Source organism: Triplophysa rosa, linkage group LG9 (assembly GCF_024868665.1).
Source record: "Triplophysa rosa linkage group LG9, Trosa_1v2, whole genome shotgun sequence".
Classification (NCBI taxonomy): domain Eukaryota; kingdom Metazoa; phylum Chordata; class Actinopteri; order Cypriniformes; family Nemacheilidae; genus Triplophysa; species Triplophysa rosa.
Window position 1 is genome coordinate 4,918,139 of NC_079898.1, and position 23,077 is coordinate 4,941,215.

Here is a 23,077-nt window from a genome sequence, read left to right on the forward strand (position 1 = left end):
ACCTCTGGGTGTTTTCGGTCAGACCTCGAATGCTCTGATAAGAGCGTGTAAGGAAAGGCTGAGAGCGCTGTGGCATAACGGCTGTGTTAATGCAGCTGGGCTAAGAGCCCAGTGAGAGATGACTTAATGGGGCTACGTGTAAGGAAAATCAATACTGAGAGACAAGCAGTCCTTCATCCAAGCACTGCTAGGAAACATACTTTCTGCTCCATAAACCGCCTGCTTGCTAAGGGTGGATGTTAGGACCAAAATCTTACATCACTGTCATTTTGTAGTAATTTTATGTTACGTTAACAACGCGTATTAAAGTAGTTATTTCTGCATAATGAAGAAAACCATTTAAACACTCATTAACCATGTGGTAGTGGCCATATGTTATGTTTTTAGTTGGAACTTGGTGGATGGACACCAAAACAGATTATTGAATGAACATAGTCCAAAAACATTGCTACATTATTATATGAGACAGTAGGGTTAAATAAAGTGGAACGTTCTGTGACTAACCGATTTCTGTACACATGTGCAACAATTTGCTGTATTTTCCCATTGCTACATGTTTAATAATGAAATAATGAAAAGTAGTCTCTCCTAATAGATGTGCAAGTTCTAGCAAAATCTCCAACCGCTGAAAAACTTGTACCAAAGCATACGCTGTCATATCATTCTTTCTGCAAACCATCTTAAAGAAACAAGGCCAAGCCAACTGAGGGTCCGAGTCCTCATTACCTGTTAAACCAGTCGTCTGTGTAGCGGGGGTAAGGGTACGGGTCATTGCTACTGAAGTCGAAGCTGGCTTCTGCGTTCTGGAAAGAAAACAAAAAATGTATCAGTCATCATGCTTTACACATGAATAAGAACTAATTATGTCAAAATAATCAATGAGCTGCATTTCATTTTATTATTTAGAGCCCATCTCTGGAATTTCCATTGTGTGCATCCCTCTGTCTGTTCGCTCTCTTCACGCTGCATGAGGTCATGTATTTTGCCACAGCAGGAAGCAAGACATTGACACCTAAATTATGTGTGAACTTGCTTTTGGAAACAACTGGCAGAGAAAAGAAGTAAATAAAGACAGGTGTGTGCAGACCTAATCTTTTGTTGTAAGGTATCTGTTTGTCATGGTTTATAATGTAGGAAATTTTATGTTCTGTCTTGTTTGCTCCAGCCCATTGTTTCCTGTATGTGCTTCCCATCCCTGCACATGACATGTCTAAACCGGTATGAGCAATTTTATATCATGCTAACTAGGTCATAAATATTTTTTTTCTGGAAATTCAGTGGAAGGTTTGCTGTATGTATTAAAAACTGAGTGGTTGCAACTGTTTTTTGGGGGGGATTTTTTACAAACAAATATTTTATTATACTTTTTTCCATAAAAAAGAATAAATAAATGAAAAATAACAAGGCTGGCATCAACACACATTTTGCAACACTTAAGTTAAAACAGAACATGTGCACAACAGATGCAGAAGCAACAGTAAACATCAACAAATGACCCTTCTTCAGACAGAACCCTCCGGAGAAGCGCGGAAAATGTCCTGTTCGCTTTCTCGCTCTGGTCTAACAGCTTTTCACCCCACTGTCCCGGTCACCACACACTCTTTCATTATCTGGAGCATTCATTACCCGGAGAGGACAGAGCGTGGCCTTCGTTAAATCAGAGCTGAAAACATTGTTCACTGGGAGACTCAATGGCTTTGGCTGATGAGAATGCAGTCTGCCATTTACCAGGATGAGTCAGTGGGAGACAAAGCGAAGCCTCTCATTCCTGGGACCTGACTTAATGACATGTTTGGAGGACGTAACCGGGAGATTGGAATAACATGGGGGAGGTTTTCATACTGGCCGTCTAGGGATAGATCTTGGAAACTGGATCCAAGTCACACTGCTACATGCAAAATCTGCTGCTTGCCCAGTGGAGCCATCTATTAGTAATATAGATGTAATATAGACAAAACAGAAGTGTTACTTATTGGACCGAAAACCGCCATACGTAACAACCAAGAATACTGCTTAAAGGCTTGTCCACACCGGGATGATAATCGCATGCATTTACCGTAGACGTTTAATGCCTCGTGACTAAACAAACAGCACCAATGTGAGTGTGCACACTGACGCGCAAAACTGAAGTTACAGTAAAACACGAATTCGTGGGGTTCAAGCACAAAACGGTCTTGCCAAGCACACATTGGCGAAGAGGAAGCAAGATGTATTCTTCTTCTGTTTGACAAGCGAGTGTCAGAAGCATAAAGTTGCGCAGCGCCAACTTGTGTACCAGGGTTTTTAGTCAGCGCCATCTATGTCAGGGAGTGAATTTGCTCGTTCAATCGGCTCATCACCAGTGAAAATCTTTTGGGTATGAACGCCGAAAATCGTCTTGAAAAATGTTGGCGTAAGCGCGTGCGATTTTCATCCCGGTGTGTACAAGTCTTAAAGGTCCGGTTGAACCGCAATCTCATATTAATCTTGAGTACCTATAGAGTAGTATTGCATACTTCGTATCATCGAAGAGTATTTAGTTTGATCACATTTATATAAAAAGATAGATACAGCTTTACGATTATTACAGAAACAGGAACAATTAGTAATGCGTGCCTCCATAATCCATCAAACAATCCTGGATCATTATTCATATTGTGGCATTCAAAAAACTCTTCTAGTGCTTCTACTCCAGCTACACAAGATTGCAGTTCTTCTTTGCTGTCCAAGATTCATTTATGCAGAACAAGATGAAATACTCTACATCCCTACTCAACGTTCATTTAGAGGGTATGTACGTGTCATCACTTTCCCACGTGAGTACCACTGCTTGTCATTTCAGCAAATAATTGCATGTTTTAGTCCCGGTTTCTTTGTTTCTCCTATTGAAAGCAGCCATTTGGCTGAGTGTTTTACCACTGAAGGTAGCGTGCCCAGACATGTTCACGTGGGAAAGTGACGTCAATGTATACCCTCTATAGCATACTGTGTAATCTACTAATAATCAGAAAAATAAGTAAGGAATAATCAGCCTTTTACTATCCCATAAAAAAACTATGACAGGGATATTAGGAACCTGATGTAAAGCAAAATGCTTAAAACCCTAATTCATCAAATCATAAAATGACTGTAAGGCATACCTTTGACATTTGTATAAAATAATAAATACCTAAATATGTATAGTTTTTTAACAAGTAACATGGTTAATTAACCTAACTTTTGTTATTTCAGGTTATAATACCAACCTATGCTCCGACCAAGATGTTCGCACATTTTTGCAGTATGTTGAAGCACTGCTGGAGGAGCGTTATTTATGGTCACAGGTATCCATTTATCTGTACCTTACAACATGACTCATCCAATCACAATCGTGTATGACACAGTCACACAATAATTACCAAATGATAAAACAGACACTGCTTTTTTCACATGTGACTGATAGAGACTGTGAAGCTACGTCACGTCGAATGTTACGTCATCTTGGGAGGATCGCTGCTAGTGCGTTAAATGCAGTGTTTTGTTTTTCTTGTTTGATAAAGGAAATATAACTATGGTAGGTCGGTCTTGCTTAAAAACTGCAATAGCGTTACGCAGAGTCGTTCAGGAAAATCCCCTGGTTCTTTCACTTTCGATTTCTCCATATATCAAACTAAACAAGTAATGGTACATATCAAAACAATAACAGCAGTGGAGTATATCCTCCCAAGATAGCGGACCACTGCAACATGCAACATAGGGTGTGCCGTCAGCTTCACATTCTATATTAGCATGCTGCTTGGCAATGTTTCTTGGCAACTGTAAACAACTATCAGTTAGATTAATGAAGTTTATTACTTGGCAAAAAAAATAATGTTGAAGAACTGTTGTAAAGAATTGCTAATGCTGCCGTTGTATTATTGCAATGCAGTAGCATTTTTTTTACCTTTGCAGAAAATGTTTTTTAAACTGTTTGGTTTCCTAACAACAGATTCACAAATAAAGTTTGAATGGAAATGCACTAACACTGACCATGAAACACAAACTCTTCATAATGCAAGTATTGTATTCCTGGTCAAAGTTTTTATAATAAAAAACATTGAAGGGGGTGAAAGATTGAAAAGACTCACTTTATCACCATGGTAACCGAACGGAGAAAAGCACTTGTAGGTTGAAAGATGCCCATACGACACACAGAACGTGCTGCCGTCTGTTCTTTGGCAAAAATCCATTTGGCTTGAGATTGCAGTTAGCAAGCGAGGAATTAAACCCAGTCCCTTGTCAAAAAATCCTCCAAACGATTATGCAAATTCACTCCTCATCCCACATTAGTGGAAATTATCCTGAATAAATGTTTTACCTCATACACTTCAGGGGTTTCAAATATGTTTTTACATCCTGTATATCGCAGAGGGTATTTGAATATAGTTCTGGTAGGAAAGTGAGTCTGTGAGGAGTCGATGCCATGGAGGACATGGGAAATTAATGCTGGGCCCAGTTGGAGACATCAGACGAGTGAAGCGTGCATCAGCATCATCCACCACCGCAGACACAAACTGAGGTTATTTTTGGGTTAAAACTCATCTGTGTTCCATATTCAGCCCTTCTGCTTCCACGGTGCACAGCCGGTCTCAAAACAATAAGGTCTCTATTTCTCTGCCTGATATCTAGCATGATGCATTTCTTAAACATTTTGTCAGAGATAATCTTTGCAAGTCTAAGCTTTCAATTTTAGTTACACTTACACTTAAAGATTTCAGTTAATAATTCTTAATGTACAGTAAACAAAGATAATAATTAAAGGTGCAGCATTATGCACTATTATTATGCAATATTTTAAAAAATACTAAAATAGACTATTGTAGCTCACTGCATATTGGACAAAAACTCAAAATAACACGGAAAAGAGCTTTTCTAATGTGCTGCTACTTGTGTTGAACAACCAAACAAACACACATGTATACAAAAGAAACACAGCCCATGACTTCATTGCTCTGCCCTAGACATAACAAACACTTGCTCTCTCTTCTCCCCCATCATGAGCGTATATGCCCCCTATTGCTTGGCTGCGAGCGTTTTATGGTGTTGTCTGGATCGACTGTGTGGATTTTCCCCCTATTTAGACAACCAAGGATTAGTGGCAACAAAAAATTTTTTGTGAACACACACAGAACAAACATTGTATTATAGATCATAAATAATATTGTGTATATTGTATAAACGGTGTATACTGTTTATACACATCTATACTCTCTATACTGTCTATATTGTAATCATTAACAATATTGTGTATTTATTGTGTTTAGGACTATGCACACAAGATTCCCACTCCTGTTCATCTGTGTCAAGACGTGACAATAAAAGTTTAAAAAGTTGAATAGAATTCATATCTAGCACATATTCAGTTGGTTGTTTTTTATGTTGAGTGTTTAAAGCACTCGAGAGCTTGCCTGCAGTGTGCTAGCGGTATTCTAAAAAAAAAAATTTCAGTTTGTTGTGGAGTAGACACGCCTGGAAAAAAGGCATTTAAAACAACTAACTTTAATGTGATAATTATGCACGCCCCAAACGTACCATACCACTTTTGCCACTAGCATTTGAGATTTGCACTAAATACTCCTTTTTTAATTATATTATGTAAATGATATTGCAGAAAACAGAGCAATAAAGAGGCAAGAATCACAAGTTAATGACTGTTCATGTTAGTCACTGATGTTTATGTACTATTTATTTCGAGCTTCTTTACTCTCAACACTGTCACTGTGTGCCGTTCACTGGTTTCAAGTGAATAACATGAATAATCAAATATTTCATTTTATAAGCTCTGATATTTCTATACAATTTTAATGAAAAAAACACTGACTTTAAAAGTTAGTTAATAATTGGTAATAACGGGGTAATAATTAGGTAATAATACACACAATATTATTTAAAAAAAGGAATTAAAAATGTGTAGTTGTTATTCATTTACTTCATATTTATGTTTATCATTATTCATGTTATTTTATATAAACTGGAGGTGGAATTTTGCTTTCAAATTTTTTGTTTTTTTATTTATTATTTTGTTTATTTTTGATCTAAAATCTCACTTATAGGGCACCAATGGAGCCTGGGCCAGCCCTGTATTTAAATGTTTAATCCTAAACATACTAAAAAAAACTAGTCTCACAAGCCGTCAATACAGTATGCATAATCCAATACTTCCTGGGCTGTTTTCGATTTCAAACACTAGTCAGAGGAGAAACGGAAATAAAACAACAGTATGTCCTCAGAAAGACACATGGACAAGACACACTAGCAAAGATGGAAAGAGATCTACAGTATTTCATGTGATGTGTGGCAGCATCTCTTAATTGCCAAGGTGCAGCAACTCCCATCTCAGCGGGGGAAGAGAACTCAACCATTAGCTGCATATTTAATAGCACACAACACGCAAATGTGTCATCTGTTTGAGGAAAGAAAGACTGTCTTTGCAACCACTTACAAAAGGGATCATGGCCACACATTGGATTTAATCCATTGTGTGCATGCTGTAGTTCTTCAAAAGCCGCGTAAACATTAAACATTAATCAGATTAAGAGAAGTAAAATGACACATTGTCTTTGAACAGAGGAGCTGGCTGGTGATTCAGACTGGAGAATTTAGCAACAACCTTAAACAAGTGGGTGGGCATTCTGTCACTAACTGGAATCTCAATGTGTCCGGACAGCCAACTCAAGACCTGTGCAACAGGTACACAACCACACAGGAAAAAATATTGAGGTTGCTCTTTCATAGCTCAGAGTTCTGAGTTGTGTTTTATTTGTTTCATATTTTCACATACATGTATGTCTTACATCACTCCAAAAATAGCTTTACGTGATGCACCTTCGACATTCAAAACCATTTTTGAAACAATATTACGCAATAAATAATTCCAATGAGATGCAGTCAAAGCCACTGTAAAGTAGCTGATACTTTCACACCTGTTTCTCTGCATTTGTTTCGTTATATATTCATGCAGCAAATTACAATGTTGCATGGCAACCACAAACATCAAATGTCTGCTTGGCATTTCACTGCTTAACTCTTTCCACACCAGCATTCATTTTAAAGTTGCGAGTCAGCACTCTTTAATCATTTTTATAAAAGTGTTTTGGCCCCCATATTATTGTATTATATGAATATATGAACAAACAATATATAGTAAATGAAAATATATAGTAAATGAAAGAACACCCTCTGCCATTCTTTCTTCATTCGTTCTTTTTATAACCTGCATGTGGGTAGGTTTCTTCAAAAAAATACATTTTGAATAAAAAGCTGAGAAAATAGCATTTTTGTCTAAGATTTCAGAACGATAATCAAAACATTTACTGCTTTTGGTTTCAAAGAATTTTAGAAGATGTGTAACATGGCCCCCCTATTGTATAAGAGTGAAAACATGGTTTTCCAAAAACGACTGTCAATAGCAGTGGAAGCGTTGTGTCATGAATGACAGAAAATGAAAGGGATAGTTCACCCCAAAATTAAAATTATTTCATAATTTACTCACCCTCAAACACAAAATGGTTTTGTATGTGACGAATAAACTTTGAACTTGAACTTTGTTCTGATGAACACAAAGAAAGATATTTGGAAGAAAGTTTCGCAATTTTCACTTCTGGGACATAATTGGCTACCATAGTAGGAAAAATTTAAAGGTGCCCCAGAACTTTTCCAAAATTCTTCAAATGATCTAATTTTGTGTTCAACAGAACAAAAAAATACAATATTTTTTATACAATGGTGGTATGTTATGTCCGAAAACTGAAAATTGCTAACATTCCTTGTGTTCAACAGAACACAGAAATTTGAATTTCTTTATTTGAAACAAAACAACCTGTGGGTGACTATATGATGACAGAATTTTCATTTTTGGGTGGACTATCCCTTTAATGGTGAGGAAAGTGTTAACAAATTATCTCTCTTGACTTGTTTAGAATATGGCCTGCTCTGACACATTTGCACTGTCACATGTTGGTATAACTGTCCTTTCACGCTAAGTACATCTCTTTATTGTCTTCATTCGTTTAGCAAGGCCCTTGCTTTCAGCCCAACATGAGAAAGTAAAATGAAAACTAACAATCAACTAAAATTAAACTTACGTAATTTAAGGCGAGGTCTGGATGTAGATAATCAATACCTGCAAGGTAATTCAAAATCAGTTTAAATTTGACACATACTGTGTGTACAATATTCATAATATCAAAGGTGAAGTGTGGAATTCTGAAAGTGATCACGCACCATCGTCCATGATGGCGATGGTGACACCTTTTCCGGTGTAGCCCATACTCCAGGCCTCTGCCACATTAAGGTCCAGCCCTGGAGTTCCATCCGCTTGACCTGTATTTATCTAATCAAACGATACAAACACCTCAAATGAGATATTACGAGGGAGGCAGCAAGGTGAAGAAAATAAATGTCGCACATGACATATTACACTGTGCTGCAACCCTGCCGTGGAGTGTTAACTCTGATAAACTAAATGAACCAACATTTTCATCCGCAAAACAGGGATACTTGTCATGATAAGCCCTGGAGAAATAAAGAAGCCGGCGTGTTTTGATTCTGGCTTGAATGTAAATGCTGATGAGCAAAAACCATTTGAATAAAGAGCCATCAGTCAATCTAGATTAATCCAATACACAAAGTCACAGTGTTAAAGGTCAAATAAAATGAGGATATTATGAACGGTAACTACTCACAAGATACCACTGCTTGGTGAAAAGCGGGTCGCTCATATTGACGTCAAGGTTACTGATGTCTCTGTAACCCCTCTTTTGACGGCCAAAACCCTCCTGAGGAAACACATTTTTCACCTGCAAAACAAAGCAACTTTTATTGGATTTTGATTGTTCAGTCTTCATTGCTTAATAAACATGTTACAGCCAGCAGTTTCAGCAATTCTCTTTAAAGTATCTTTGACATCTTTTTGGAGAGGAAAGACTCTTACAGTGGTACTAAATATAACCTTGCTGAGATGACCAGGATATACAATCATATATGGTGATATATATCAACTATACATTTGGAGTTAACAATTGCAACCATACAGAGTGAGGCAAGCAGACAGAGGTGGGACCAAGTCATTGCTTTGCAAGTCATAACAAGTAAGTCTCAAGTCTTTGCATGCAAGTCTCGAGTCAAATCCCGAGTCAAGACAATCTAGTCCAAGTCGAGTCCAAGTCCTCAAGTTTAAACTTCAAGTCTTTAACAAGTCATTAGTTTCCCCAAATCCTCTTTCCCCAAATCAGTTTCACTGTATTAAATATATTGTAGATTTATATTTATTTATGTCAGAAAGGCTTCACAATGTTTTATTTGAGATGAAGTTCAGACTATTTTCACTAAGGGCACTGTGGTAGAAATTTACTTCACACACCTGACTGAAGATATACTGTAGTGGTGGGACACACCAGCTATTCTAACCATCCTGATTTTGGGTCTGACCCCCATGTAAGGAATAACTGACGACGGGCAGTTCAATTTTTCGAAAGTTAATGCACACCCCGAGGTGGTAATGCCTCACACGTCGGGTGTGCATTAACTTTAGAATAATTGAACGGGCCGAAGTCAATTATTCTGCTTATACCATGGTTACCACACCACAGGACATTGTTCAAATGTTTAATTCAACGTTTGTCATAATATCGTCTTCATCAGTGTTTATTAATTCTTTTTGTTTTTCTATTTAGTCAGAGTGGATCCTTCCTATACGCAAACTACTCAGCTATAATGCACACCACTGTATTTCGTTTGCCCATGATAATATGTAATTTTTGTGTCATTACATTTAGAGAATAATTGATGTGTTTTCATATGCTTAGCTTTCTTGAGTAAACTATATTTATCATGTTTTTTTTTTTAGTAAATCACTCATTTGATTAGTAAAAAGATGGTTCCAGAGCCACGTGTTATTTACATGTGAATCAAAATGTGAATTTAATTTTATACTTCATTGTTCTTACTGTCAGATTAATGTTTTTTGTCTTTCAGTTTTAGTGTGTCAATTGATTTATAATTGTTATTTTTATTTCTTATAGTTTACAGTTATGCTTATCTAATTTTAACTATTATGACAAGGGCCCCTCACAAAAATTTGCATAGGGCCCCCAGACGTCTAGGATCGGCACTGTATTTAGCCATTTTATTTGTTCGATTTCAATATATGTATTTCTTGTTTTTGAAATGCTTTGTTTATTGAAACGAAACTGCACACGTTTCCATTAACAGTAAAGTTTGACATTATAAATATCAAATCAAGAGCAGGGTGCTGTGTGAGGTGATGGCCTGTAGGCTTCTGTCACGAGTCTGTCCGTGTTTTCCCTTTAGTTTAGATTTTTAGTTTGGTTCTTTTGAGTTCCTGTTTCCTGTCCTGCTCTGTAGACATTTGTAGTTCTTTTGTTCATTGGTTCCCTGTTGATTGGTCTTCCCCGTGTGTGTCTTGTTACCCTGCTTGATCCTGTCTATATAGCCCTTGTGTTTCTTTTGTCATTTGTCAGTCGTTGTTTCAGTGTCCTGGTTGGTAGATGTTTCGTGGATTACTTTTTTCCTTGTTTCTTTATTCTTTTATTAAGTTACTCTGTCTTCTCTAATAAATCTTATACTGCATGTGGATCCGCTTCCTGCCTGGATTACTCTTGTGTGACAGCTACACTATTATGGAGGACTAAACCTGCAAAAATTATAAATAAATGAATGTATAAATAAATAAATATATAAACGAATAAATGTAATAATATGAAAATAAATACAGGAATGAATGGTTTGATAAAACAAAATAATTCGTTTTAGCTATTATTGATCTTAGCTTTAACTTTTCTTTTCATTTTTTAAATTGATTTATTATTTTTTGTGTCCATTTTTAATTATTTTTAATTATTATTATTATTTATTTTTAGATTATTTTATTTATCATTTCCTTTTATTTTTACATTTATTTATTTATACGTTTATTTATTTTTATATTTATTTATTATCGCATGTATTTATTTCCACTTTTATTTATTTATTCTTGAATTTATTCTTACTTTTCTGTGTCTTGTATGATAATTAGATGGGTTGGTCTTGCCTACTATTGGTTCAGCGTAGATTGAAGCGTTTGATCGATTACTCTTGACTTGTTTTGGACTAACGTCACGTCACTCACTGATCGTTTGCTTCGTGTATAACGTTAAGTAACTATGGCGGGCGCACAATTAGCTAGAGAGTTACAGCATTTAGCCAATGAAGTCGATAACCATGCATCAAATGACTGTGTGTCATTTAGATTAGGTGCGCTTATTGATGTTTTATTACAGATTGACGGCGAGATAAATGACAAAGTTCTTCAAAATCTGTGCGAGTCAGGGGGTGCTAAGGTGGTGACCAAGTTCCGGTTACAGGTCCTCTGCCAAAGAGGTGCATGAACGACCTCAGCAGATTCGTCGATTCTGAAAGCACAAGACGACTTGATATTAAGATGTCTAATAAACACAGACTTTCTTGTTACATGATTTTGACATTCTTGTTAAGATTGCAAATTATTGGTATGATCGCCCGTAACGGCTGAAGCGAGGTGAAAAAATAAATAAAGCGATTTGACACGGGATTCGTACCCATACAATAAAGCGAGGCAGCGTGTCACTACGGTAACAATCACACTAAGCTATTTCGCAATGCTAGCTGCTGCGGATCTTTGCAATAATATCAAGATGTCACACAACAATATGCAGCTGGATGAATCAAGGGAATATGCCCGTTTTAACTTGTGACCTCTGTGTTATTTATCTCTTATGGAATGTAGTTTACGAGTACCGTTTAGTAACCACGTCTTTTTAGAAGGAATGGTTTCCATTTGATGGCCCCTGTAGTGAAAGAACGATGCTCATTACTACCGTGTTAACTTGTGACTTAAGTTCACTATGTCTCAATTCATTTACATTATGTTACATCATGTTACATTAAATCTTTACGCTTTTTCTAACCGAAAGGCTGCTTATAACTATCACTTTGACAAAGCGTTAGCTTGCGACTTCGGTTTACAAGCTCATCTGTGTAGTTAAACCTTATTACATTTTGTGCTTTATGATTTTCACCAGTTGAACTGTAACACCACCATAGCACCCTCTGACTCGCACAGACTTTGAATGTGCTGCAAAGAGGCTAACAACCGAGGGAGAACTTTGTCATTTATCTCGCCGTCAATCTGTAATAAAACATCAATAAGCGCACCTAATCTAAATGACACACAGTCATTTGATGCATGGTTATCGACTTCATTGGCTAAATGCTGTAACTCTCTAGCTAATTGTGCGCCCGCCATAGTTACTTAACGTTATACACGAAGCAAACGATCAGTGAGTGACGTGACGTTAGTCCAAAACAAGTCAAGAGTAATCGATCAAACGCTTCAATCTACGCTGAACCAATAGTAGGCAAGACCAACCCATCTAATTATCATACAAGACACAGAAAAGTAAGAATAAATACAAGAATAAATAAATAAAAGTGGAAATAAATACATGCGATAATAAATAAATATAAAAATAAATAAACGTATAAATAAATAAATGTAAAAATAAAAGGAAAGGATAAATAAAATAATCTAAAAATAAAAAATAATAATAATTAAAAATAATTAAAAATGGACACAAAAAATAATAAATCAATTTAAAAAATGAAAAGAAAAGTTAAAGCTAAGATCAATAATAGCTAAAACGAATTATTTTGTTTTATCAAACCATTCATTCCTGTATTTATTTTCATATTATTACATTTATTCGTTTATATATTTATTTATTTATACATTCATTTATTTATAATTTTTGCAGGTTTAGTCCTCCATACACTATAACCTTTCTGTTGTTTAAACTTGGCGAAGTGATATGGAACTGTAATGCGGTCGGCAGACCTGGAACACCTTCATAGGTGTGCATTTACTGAAAGTTAATGCATACCCATAGAACGTTTGTCAACCAATCAGATTGAAGCATTTAACAGACCCACGGTATAAGCCTGTAATATTACTGTATACTCCGTTCATATTATAATATGCTGTAAAAGATGGAATTCAGGTATAAATTAAGTTATAAAATTGTTGTTCTTTTGTCTTGAATAGTATATTCAAGGTTTCGTACTAACATTATTTTATTGTTTTATTATGTATTGTTATAAAATATTAAATTTCATAAGTATAAAACATAAAACAAAATGTATAAAGTTATTGAACAACATGAAGGTGATTAAATGATGTCAGGATTTTTAAAGCTCTTAAATGTGTGATCCGCTCCGGAGAACAGCCGACTGTGATCACAAATTCGATGTTTGGTTTTAAAGGGGTCATATGGTGCGAATTCATGTTTTTCTTTGTGTGTCTTTGGTGTGTTATAAGTTGCCCATGCATGTATTAGACATGTAAAATTGCAAAAATTAAAGTGTGGGAACAAAAGATGCATTCTATCTAAAAGCGAATGCTCACCCAGACCTGCCTGAAACACCTCGTGTAACCACACCCCCACGAATCTACGTCATTTCGTGGTATGATTTGACTAAGACCGACCAAATCTGCAAATGCAGACACGCGCGCAACGTGAAAAAAGACAACATAAGTCCTAATAATCAGTAATTATTTTCCAACTAGAGGCAACAAATGTCGTGTTTATAATGGGGTTTATTGTCTTTGTTGAGTCGCGACGAGACATGGCGTAACACTGGTTGATCACTATCGGTAAATCTTTATAACGCCGTATATAAAAGGTAAAACAGTTAGCTATAGTTTTTAACTATTTAACATAATATATTTTTTAAAAACCTTACCAATCCTTTACATCCTGTTTAAGTCGTGCTGGCAAAGTTGATGTATTGGCTTGATCATCTTCATTTTCCGGCCAGATTCGGGCTCGAACTGATATAAGGAAGTACCGATGACATTTTATCACCTGTCAGTACAATTGCTTTGGAACCTGATGTTCTGAAAATGGTAAGAGGCGTTACATTTCTGTCACATGCTTGCAGTATTTGACCAGTCACTACACACTGGTTAACTGGCCAATCATAGCACACCTCGCTTTTCAAAGCAATGAACTCTGTAAAAAATCTGTGCGTTTCTGAGAGGCGGGGCAAAGAGGAGATACAAACATGCACGATATGTGGAAAATACAGCGTTGTTTGTATACACATTGCATTACATCTAAAACAAACGATAATATTCGTTTTAGCCGTGTCATATCACCCCTTTAAAATATATAAAGACTTGACGAGTCATAGTGTTCAAGTCTAAGTCAAGTCACGAGTCATTGGTGTCCAAGTCTAAGTGAAGTCGCAAGTCTTCTTTGATTTTGTCGAGTCGAGTCGCAAGTCATCAAATTTGTGACTTGAGTCCGAGTCAGGCCCGGCTCCACGGGGGGGCCAGGGTAGGCTTTGCCCACCCTGCCTCCACCCAGAGCCGTTGAGAGAGAGGATCTGTGAACCGCTGTTGCTGTGAAAAAACTGTTCCATTGCAGTGAACGGACTTGGCGCGACTCTCTCTCTCTCAGCGACTCTGTGTGAGAGTCCAGCACGGGTCCTGTTTGATAAACCCGCACCCGCAGTAATTAAAAGAATGGCACTAATTTAATTACGTACCCGACCCTACCCATTTGACAAAAATGCCGCGACCCGAACCCGCATTACATCTACACGATGTAGACAAAACCATTTATTTTCTCATGCAACAAGTAACAAAATATTAGAAATTTCTGGTAAGTGCATTTTTAAACATGTAGTAGCTAAATATGGCAGAGTTTCGGTAGAGACAACCAAGAGTGAATCCACTAAAATATTGTTAGCTAATAGTAGCTATTCTATATTTGTTTAGTGTTTAGTATATTTGTTTAGTCTCTTTTTATTTTTTCATCAAATCTAAAGTCACTAAATTGTAAAATGTAAAATAAATGTAAAAAATAGTAAATATATACTGTACATAAGAATGTAAAAATAAAAATGTTATACAATATTATTACTAGACGTAATAATTATTCAAAAAGCTAAATAGTTCTTTTGTAAATAGTTAGTTTATAGTAAATAGTTTGTGGCAAAATATATACATGTATATATATATATATATAGTTGCCTCCCCTCCTCCGCCCACCTGGAAAATCACTTGGCCCGTCTTTCATCTCATATCTGGAGCCGGGCCTGGTCCGACTGCATGGGACTCGAGTCCACAATCCTGCAAGCAGATGTTTATATCTACTAATAGTTAATAGAAAACTTAAGAGCTTGTTAAGGGGGCAGTTAGGACGATTCCAATTGCCCACACACTTTTGAGATACTCATTACCCCTTTAATCACCAACCACAGCATGACCTTCCACCTGAACAGTGAAAAAATCCCAACATCAAATGATGCTTGTTCAATAGTGCTTTGATCTCCGTTGTAACAGTAAGTGTAAAAGTAAAATCACTATATATAAATAATGAATTTAATGCTCAAAACATAGATACTGTACCTCATGTTTTTTTCTGAACATGTCCTCCTAAAAAAATTACCCCACAGGTCGTTTGTGCAAGCAACTTATTAAAACCTATATTTACGTTTTAAAGTTAAGCGCTCTCTAGTTGTCTCGCGTTGCGTGCAAATTATTAGTACATGTGGCAAATTGTAGCAAATTATTTAAGAAATACCTGACCTGATACCTGATCATTTGTTTTGTACATACATTTTTTGAGGCCTATACAAATACTATTTGATTTCGCACATACATGTTCTAATTATATAATGTCTTGTGAAAGTTGTGGAAGTAATGGACACAAGTTTCTTTTACAAATCTACCATGTCGATAGAATGAGCAATATCCGCATGCTAAAAAGATGCTTTAGGCAAACAACAAAAAATGCTAATATCCGTTCATGTCGAGCTATAAAACTATCATAAAAGCGCAATCCTAACCTTAATCTTCTCAACCAAATCCCACGTGGCCAGTCAGCGATTTGTTTTTCATAATCCTATCCTGTAATGACAATCCATCTTAAATGACGTGTGTAAAACGGCTTGGGCGGAGCATCCGTTAACTCCTCCCCTTCAACTGTCAGTCTGCAGTTCCATTTCATAATGCCACGGCTGTTTTTATACATCCAATCAAATCGCAGAGAAAGACAAAAGCCACGCCCACTATTTTTCTCATTCACAATTTCATTTCACTCGGAAACGCTTCAAAAGACGGAAGTAAAAACGATCGCAACTTCAGGTTCACGGGGAATTTAAATATGCAATAATTTCCTCAAAAACACGTGGTTTCTGCCAATCTCATATTAATCTTGAGTACCTATAGAGTAGTATCGCATATGTCGTATCTTTGAAGAGTATTTAGTTTGATCACATTTATAAAAGATAAATACAGCCGTACGATTTTTTCCGAAAGCATACGGCGCGTGCGGGGGGGATGGGTTAGGCTGAACTAAAGTGCTGGGATGGCTCCATATATCAGTTTCAAACGATCTCCAAATCCAGCGTTATATCCACCGTTTATATAACATTCATCACCCATATGCAGTGATCAAACAAACACTGAACTTCGCGAACGTGCTCTCTCTCTCCTTCACACAAGTGAAAGTGACGTCTGCGCATGTTCCTTCTCATGCTCTTCTTGGTGCCGCGTGGGCGTGCCGTGTGTTTTTCCGGGAGAATTGTCCAATAAGGGACTAAGAAAAATTGTTACAAAACAGTTTTATTTGTTCGAAAAAAACATAGAGTGTATCGAGCACAGAAATACTACGTAATACGCCCAACTCGTTTTTTTGACAAGTTGACCATGTTAAGCATGAGAAGACAGCACGTTTAACATTGTAAAGAAGTCAGAATGTATCACACACCGTTGCAGCACCCCTTTAACAACCGAATAGAGTAAAATATGTCACGGTTCTGCCTTCTTGTTTCGGAACTTCTAGTCGTGTGGCAGGATCGGGACAGAGCCCTTAGGTTTTATGTGAGAAAGCCATGGGTTGTTTATGTTTTCACATCTCATGTGCTTTCTCGTGTCTTGTCATTGGCCCCGCCCCTCTCGTTTCATGTATTGCTTCCCTGCCGTGTCTTATGTTTCCCACCTGCCCTGTGTTATTATCCTTCGTTTGTCTTCCCTTTAAAATGCCCTCGTGTTTCATTGTCCTGTTCTCGTTCGTTGTCTCATGTGCCTGTGTTCGTGTAGTCAAGTGTTTGAAAGATTCAGTCCTGCCTTATTCTCATTGTTGTGAGAATTTTCTGTTTGTGCTTCCGCTGTGCCTTGGATTATCTTCATCTTGTCATAGTAAGTCAGTTAGTTTATTTCCAGTGTTCTGTAGTTAGTCCAGTCAGTTTAGTGTGCCTGTCTAGTCTGTTTATTATTTATCCTCAGTGTTTTACCCCCTTGTGGGTTTTTTTGTTTTGTGTTTCTTGTTAAGAAATAAAGTTTTGTGTTAACCCCTTCACCGCTGCTGCCTGCGCTTGGGTTCTTCTATCCAAAAACTTCACAAAAATATGTCATAAAGAATAGCTCAGTGTTAGAAGTAATACAGTGGTAATATGTTTTAAATGAAGTGCACATTCTTCTTTCAGCAATAGAAAAAAATGTACAGTAGTATAACCAGGTACAAGATTCAAGGACATGGTAATTTAATTGTAATAATGTGAGCTTGAAGAATGTAACGTGACAGGTACAAGTATGACCTTTGGATTAAATTGGCTTCATGGGTGAGTTGGTTCTGTCTGCCGTAAAGACTTTGACATCAGCTATTTGTATAGGCTGTGCTTTCAGTTTGGAAGAATTTATTATTTGTACTTGTTATTTCAGTTTTGCAACAAGGCAGAGCAAATGAAATTAAAAGTATAAGTTCCAGAATTTTCAGTCTCTAGTATGAGTACATGGTAGCAGTATAGTTTGTGATGCATTAAGTTGTGATGGTCAGCTCGCTCTTCTCAGCTCTTTGTGTGTGTGTGTGGCGGGGGGGTGGGGCTTTGGTCTTTCCTGTGGGTTTGCACTGAGAACAGCCTGTCTTATCTCACATCTGACACATTAGTGACTCAGATGTTGCTGCTCAAAATGGCACCGAACGCTTCAAATGTGCAGCATGCACCCTGAATTCAAGCATATTTGTTTTCTTTTTATCTGAATATAGATTCTTAAACATGATTCAGAACTCCATGTATTATTAATGTGTTCATTTACCAGATGGTTGTATCTAACTTGACTTGCAAATGAATAATACAAGCAAATGTGTTTCATCCGAGGGGGGGGGATAATACAAGTAATGCTACCAAACCAAATTTCACCTGAATACTATTTGCATTTCCTCTTTGCATCATTATTTTTCTTCATTTTATTAAAATGTTTTTAATCAAGCTTAACTATCAACTACTTATAAGCTAGACTGTCTTTGCATATTATTGCTATACCGTTTGGATCTTCTGGGCCTCTTTTGACACATAACAGTATTGCACAATGTTTGCTTTCAAGCAGGTTTTCTGACCATTCCCCCATTTGCCATTAGGTAGCCAAACAGATTTCCCTGACCCATTTCAGCCGCTAGTTCAGCCATCGAGAAATGTTCTGAAAGCACTACAGACCCATGGTGGTTAGACTTTTAAATGGATAACATATGTTAGCTGTGTAATGAGCTGGGATAAGAAAAAGCATTTTATTATCAAAACATTACACACTTCATCTTTAAACCACAGAGAGGAGGACGTAATTTCACAGAGAAACAATAACAGGCTGTGTCACAGAATCAGTTGCCGTAGCTAAGGACTATATTACGCAACATCTCCAGCATGGCTGAGGATTGTCCAAATGAAGAGCAGAGCAAATATTAGCTATCCCTCAATGTAAACAAGCTGAGAGGAGAGTGTGAATGACAGAGCGCCAAAAAAACCCAGAAACAGATCAATGCACTCGCTCCATGACAACACTTGAGCTGAAAATGGTTTTCGGCAACAGAGAAACCCCTTTTCATCCTTTCGCATTGATTCTGAAAGGCCTTCCAGGGTTATTCTGATGGCTCTTTGCTTGAATAGGAATGAGATGATATATTTGTACCAAGAAGTTGTTGTAAATCCATCACAGGCAGCTTAAGTAGTTCACAATGCTCATAATGAGATGTGTGTGAGATGTGTGTCGTGATGTCAAGATGATGTACTGTATATAACCCAAAATCCCATCAGTGTGTAATGGTGACTCTGTGGCTGTTGAATTTATTACTTAAATCAGTGAAACAACATGAATTTCAAACAAACCTCTGACTTAAACGGTCTTATTGACACCATCCATGCAGTACAAAGAAATAGCACAGATTTATGCTAAAAATCCATTGGCTATCATTTGTAATGTAATGCGGGTTGCAACTCAATGTACTTCCATAACCCATGTATTTCCTGGTAAACAAGGTTATTCTGAACAGGAAAAAATGTTTGAGGGGACATAAAATTATCCATTGGGAATTGAATGGATTATAATGAAGTGGATTGTGAATTGAAGTGGCCATTACCAGAATGGTTGGAGGAGTAAAATTAAATAAATAAGAGGGCTTGGTGAAGACAGCGAAGAAGGGAAGGCAATTGAACTAGTTATTCATTTGATAAATGGTTGCAATAAGAAAAACATTACAATTGGAATGACACGCATTGATAAATTATGCACAATAGGACCATGGACATTAGTGTTTATTAAGAAAGCAAACTGAGTCATTTAGATTTCAGTACTAACACATAATTGTAATAGATTTATTTCTGTTAATAAATAGCCGGGACAGCTATTTTCTATTATCTTTACAATCCATACTACAAATTCTTTCAACTGTCATCAATGACTTCACATAAAGGTGTAGAAACGGATCAAAAAGTGCAGAAATATTCTCGTGTGAGTTCATTCTGTACAGCTTTTACAAGATGATTAGAGCCTCAAATTTACTCAAAATGTACGAATTAAAATATTTCTTTTTTAATGTTCACTTAGAGCAGACGGCACATAAACAAAATGCAAAATAAATGCTTTTCTCAGGTGGATCTCGACGGGTCCTTGTGAAAATACTTGTGGCAGGTTTGTGGCTGTAAATGATTGAAAAGAATTCAAAAGGTTTTGTCTGATCTACATATTCTAGAGAGGACATCAGATAAACAGGAATGTATATTAGAGTTAGTCAATCCATCATCTAAACTGCTAAATGTCATGACTCACGAAGAAATAAGAACCGAAGATCAAGCAAAGGTTGGAACCAAAACAAACCTGATTGATGCTGTAGTTAAACAATGGATTTGGCATCAAATAGCGTTGTTTTTGGCTTGCCATGGCTGGGCAAGTTTCCATACAACACCACACTGTAAATTACAGGTCTTACCCGCTGATCCTGGGTCAGGTGGCGGCGAAGGCTGCGTTTCCTCTGTGTTTTTGGGATGTCCTGTGGGTACAAATGATATAACCCCTCGCCAAAGGGAACCTGAAATTAAACACACTTTAATTAGAAGACACAGTGTGAAGAATATGAATGATCTAAACCCAGAAAACAATTATGCATGTTTGCCCTGGTGTGAACAATTTAATGAAATGTCAATGCCATGCGTTTAATCTTTTGTAAGGTCAAAATGTCTCTTTGTTTGTGCAGCAACAGTCAACATTCAATTTATTCATGTAATCTATATTTTGAAGGGAAAATGCCAATATTTTAATTAATGTTTTGGCATACACGTTATTTATTTAAAGCTATGAAATTTGCTTTGACAATCCAAAGCTGTGAGAACTAAAAGTCCTAGAATTGTCATGGCTCTGCTTCCTTAGTCATGTTTTTCTTGGTCCTGTAGCAGAGCCATGACAAAGTCTTTGGTTATGTGTGGAGAGAAACTTATTGTTGTCCTTTTGACAATAATATACGTTCTCTCCAGTGTCTTGTCATTGGCCCTGCTCCTCTCCTTTCCTTGTTATCTTTCCCTAAGTGTTTGATTACCCACACCTGCCCTGTGTCGTTATCCCTGTTTGTGTTTCCCTATATATACCCTCTTGTTTCTTTGTCCTGTGCTCGTGTATTGCGTTGTGTATGTGCTCATGGTCCTGTTATATGCCTTGTTCGTGAGTTTTGTGTTTTTGCTTTAGTGATCCTGCTGTGTTTTTTGTAAGACGTTTTGTCGTGTTTTTTCAGTTAGGGTTTAGCTGTTCTTGTTTTATCTTTGCCCCCACGTGGGAAGTCTTTGTTTTTACAGATTCTTAGTTTTGTTTTTCCCCCATCGAGGGTGTTTTGTTTTGTTTTGTTTTAAAATAAATATTATCTGTTAACCCCTTCACTGCCTGCCTGCGCTTGGGTTCTTCCGCCTTCCTTGACAAGAATGCAATATTAATTTGCACTTTCTGTGTCAAGATAGCAGAGAATTCCGTAATGCAAGATCAACGTGTACAGTATCTTGACTTAGATTGTGTGTTGGGGGATACATGTCTGAATGGATCTCTTATTTAGACATAATCTTACTTAAGAAAACAAAAACAGTAATCCATATCAAACGATCTCGCTTCGAAAGGTGATATTTTAATGCATGGCCACACACGAACTGCTGAAGCAGTGATGTTTTGACATTTGACAGGGATGATTTGTCAAGCTAATCAAATCTTCAGTTCTGTTATAAACGGTACTTTGTGAAGATGGAATAAATGAACATGGCTATGTCAGATGAATGACATGTTTGCTGTTATTGTTTGCTATACTATTCTTAAACATTTTCTTATGGCTTACCTTTTGATAACAATAATGAACCTTAAAAGCATAATATTAGCAGAATGATCAAAATGACAACCCCTGTTGTTTTATAATGAAATTCAATAATGTTTTCGATTTGTCTGAGCTTGAATCGAAAGCCATAAATACTCTGAGTACTGTAAGGGAATCCTTGAGCACATAGTAAAAATAAGGGTTTTACAATTTATTACATAATTATCTTTATATATTTGGAAACAAAACTAAAGGACAATACAAAAAATCTAATTCCAATCTGAATCAAAGGAAAATATTGAAAAAATCTCCTTTGATAAACAGGATACATTTCTTCTCTTATTTGTTTCTTGGGCTAAATCCTTTCAGGACTTACTCCATATTATGACAGCAGTCCCAGAATCCTGTAAACATTCCTTTATTATTTCCAACTGAGGATCCGTTTAGTATAATAGTGTAGCCGATGATTTATTTGGCCATTCGAGAATAATAATAGTGACTTTGTAAACTTAGGTAACATAATACAGGATATTAAATATGTATACTTGAATTTCAGCTAGTGCACAAATCTAACATTTGCAGTTATTTTGCTTCTGCTGTAAGCAAGAACATCTTGTACTCAAATGCATTGACATGTGTGATTCGATATAATTGCATACAATGAATTTAATGCATGCGTAAACGAAAACGCGCGCATTAAACGAACACTTTGGATCTCGTTTTCTCGCGCGTATTACAGCGATCATTGCTACTCACCTTCCTCGCACTTCTAAAGCCATGCTCCAGGGCAAGTTGATGGGCATCTTCGTCAGTCCCCTCATGCAACTGAACGAGAAAATGATCCGTCAAGACGACCTCCTCGTCTGCTGCAGCTATATGCATTAATGCATGAAACAGTATGAGAGCCACCGCTGTCCCATCTCTAAAGAATCCAAGCATCGTGTGCTTTTTATTTCTCCGTGCTGTTTGTGAGTGAATGCTGTCAAACAGAGAATGATCTGAATGCTCGAGCACTTCACCAGGGCTTTTCAGGACGCATCTCCTCAGTCATCGGTGGATGAGGTGTGGGGAGTCGGACCGTGCGTCGTTCGGGGTTGATGGTTTGTGTATAGGACCGAATCTGCATTTCAGCCTCCCTTTAATCTATAATTCATCGGCATAAACGTGTGGCTCTTTTCCATGTGACGTTTCACATAAAGATGCCCAATGAGGGTGAAGAGGGTGTGGCTGATGGCAGCCGTTCTCCCTCCCTCGGTGTGAATGAAGTACTGTACTTTCAGCACCCTGGACAACTCCTCCATCCCTACTTCACCGAGCGCGTGCTAAAACTACGTTCGGTAATTAATTAATCGTCCTTATTTTTATACAGTTCTTCTCATATAAAGACAGTAAGAAAACTAAACAAAAACAAATGGTCTGTT

The 23,077-nt window shown here is 37.0% G+C and overlaps 1 protein-coding gene across 1 annotated transcript in view; it reads right to left on the reverse strand.

Annotated features, from left to right (window-relative positions):
- Nucleotides 1-22,815, reverse strand: part of pcsk2 (proprotein convertase subtilisin/kexin type 2) — a 51,134-nt gene extending 28,319 nt beyond the window's left edge. Inside the window, exons 1-6 of the mRNA XM_057342010.1 lie at nucleotides 22,413-22,815; nucleotides 20,301-20,399; nucleotides 8,682-8,795; nucleotides 8,221-8,329; nucleotides 8,082-8,119; nucleotides 727-803 (exon numbers count right to left, since the gene is read on the reverse strand). Of these exons, the coding sequence (XP_057197993.1) occupies nucleotides 727-803; nucleotides 8,082-8,119; nucleotides 8,221-8,329; nucleotides 8,682-8,795; nucleotides 20,301-20,399; nucleotides 22,413-22,595 (620 nt within the window). The 5' untranslated portion in view covers nucleotides 22,596-22,815. The remainder of the gene's footprint in view (nucleotides 1-726; nucleotides 804-8,081; nucleotides 8,120-8,220; nucleotides 8,330-8,681; nucleotides 8,796-20,300; nucleotides 20,400-22,412) is intronic.
- Between the last annotated feature and the right edge of the window lie 262 nt (nucleotides 22,816-23,077).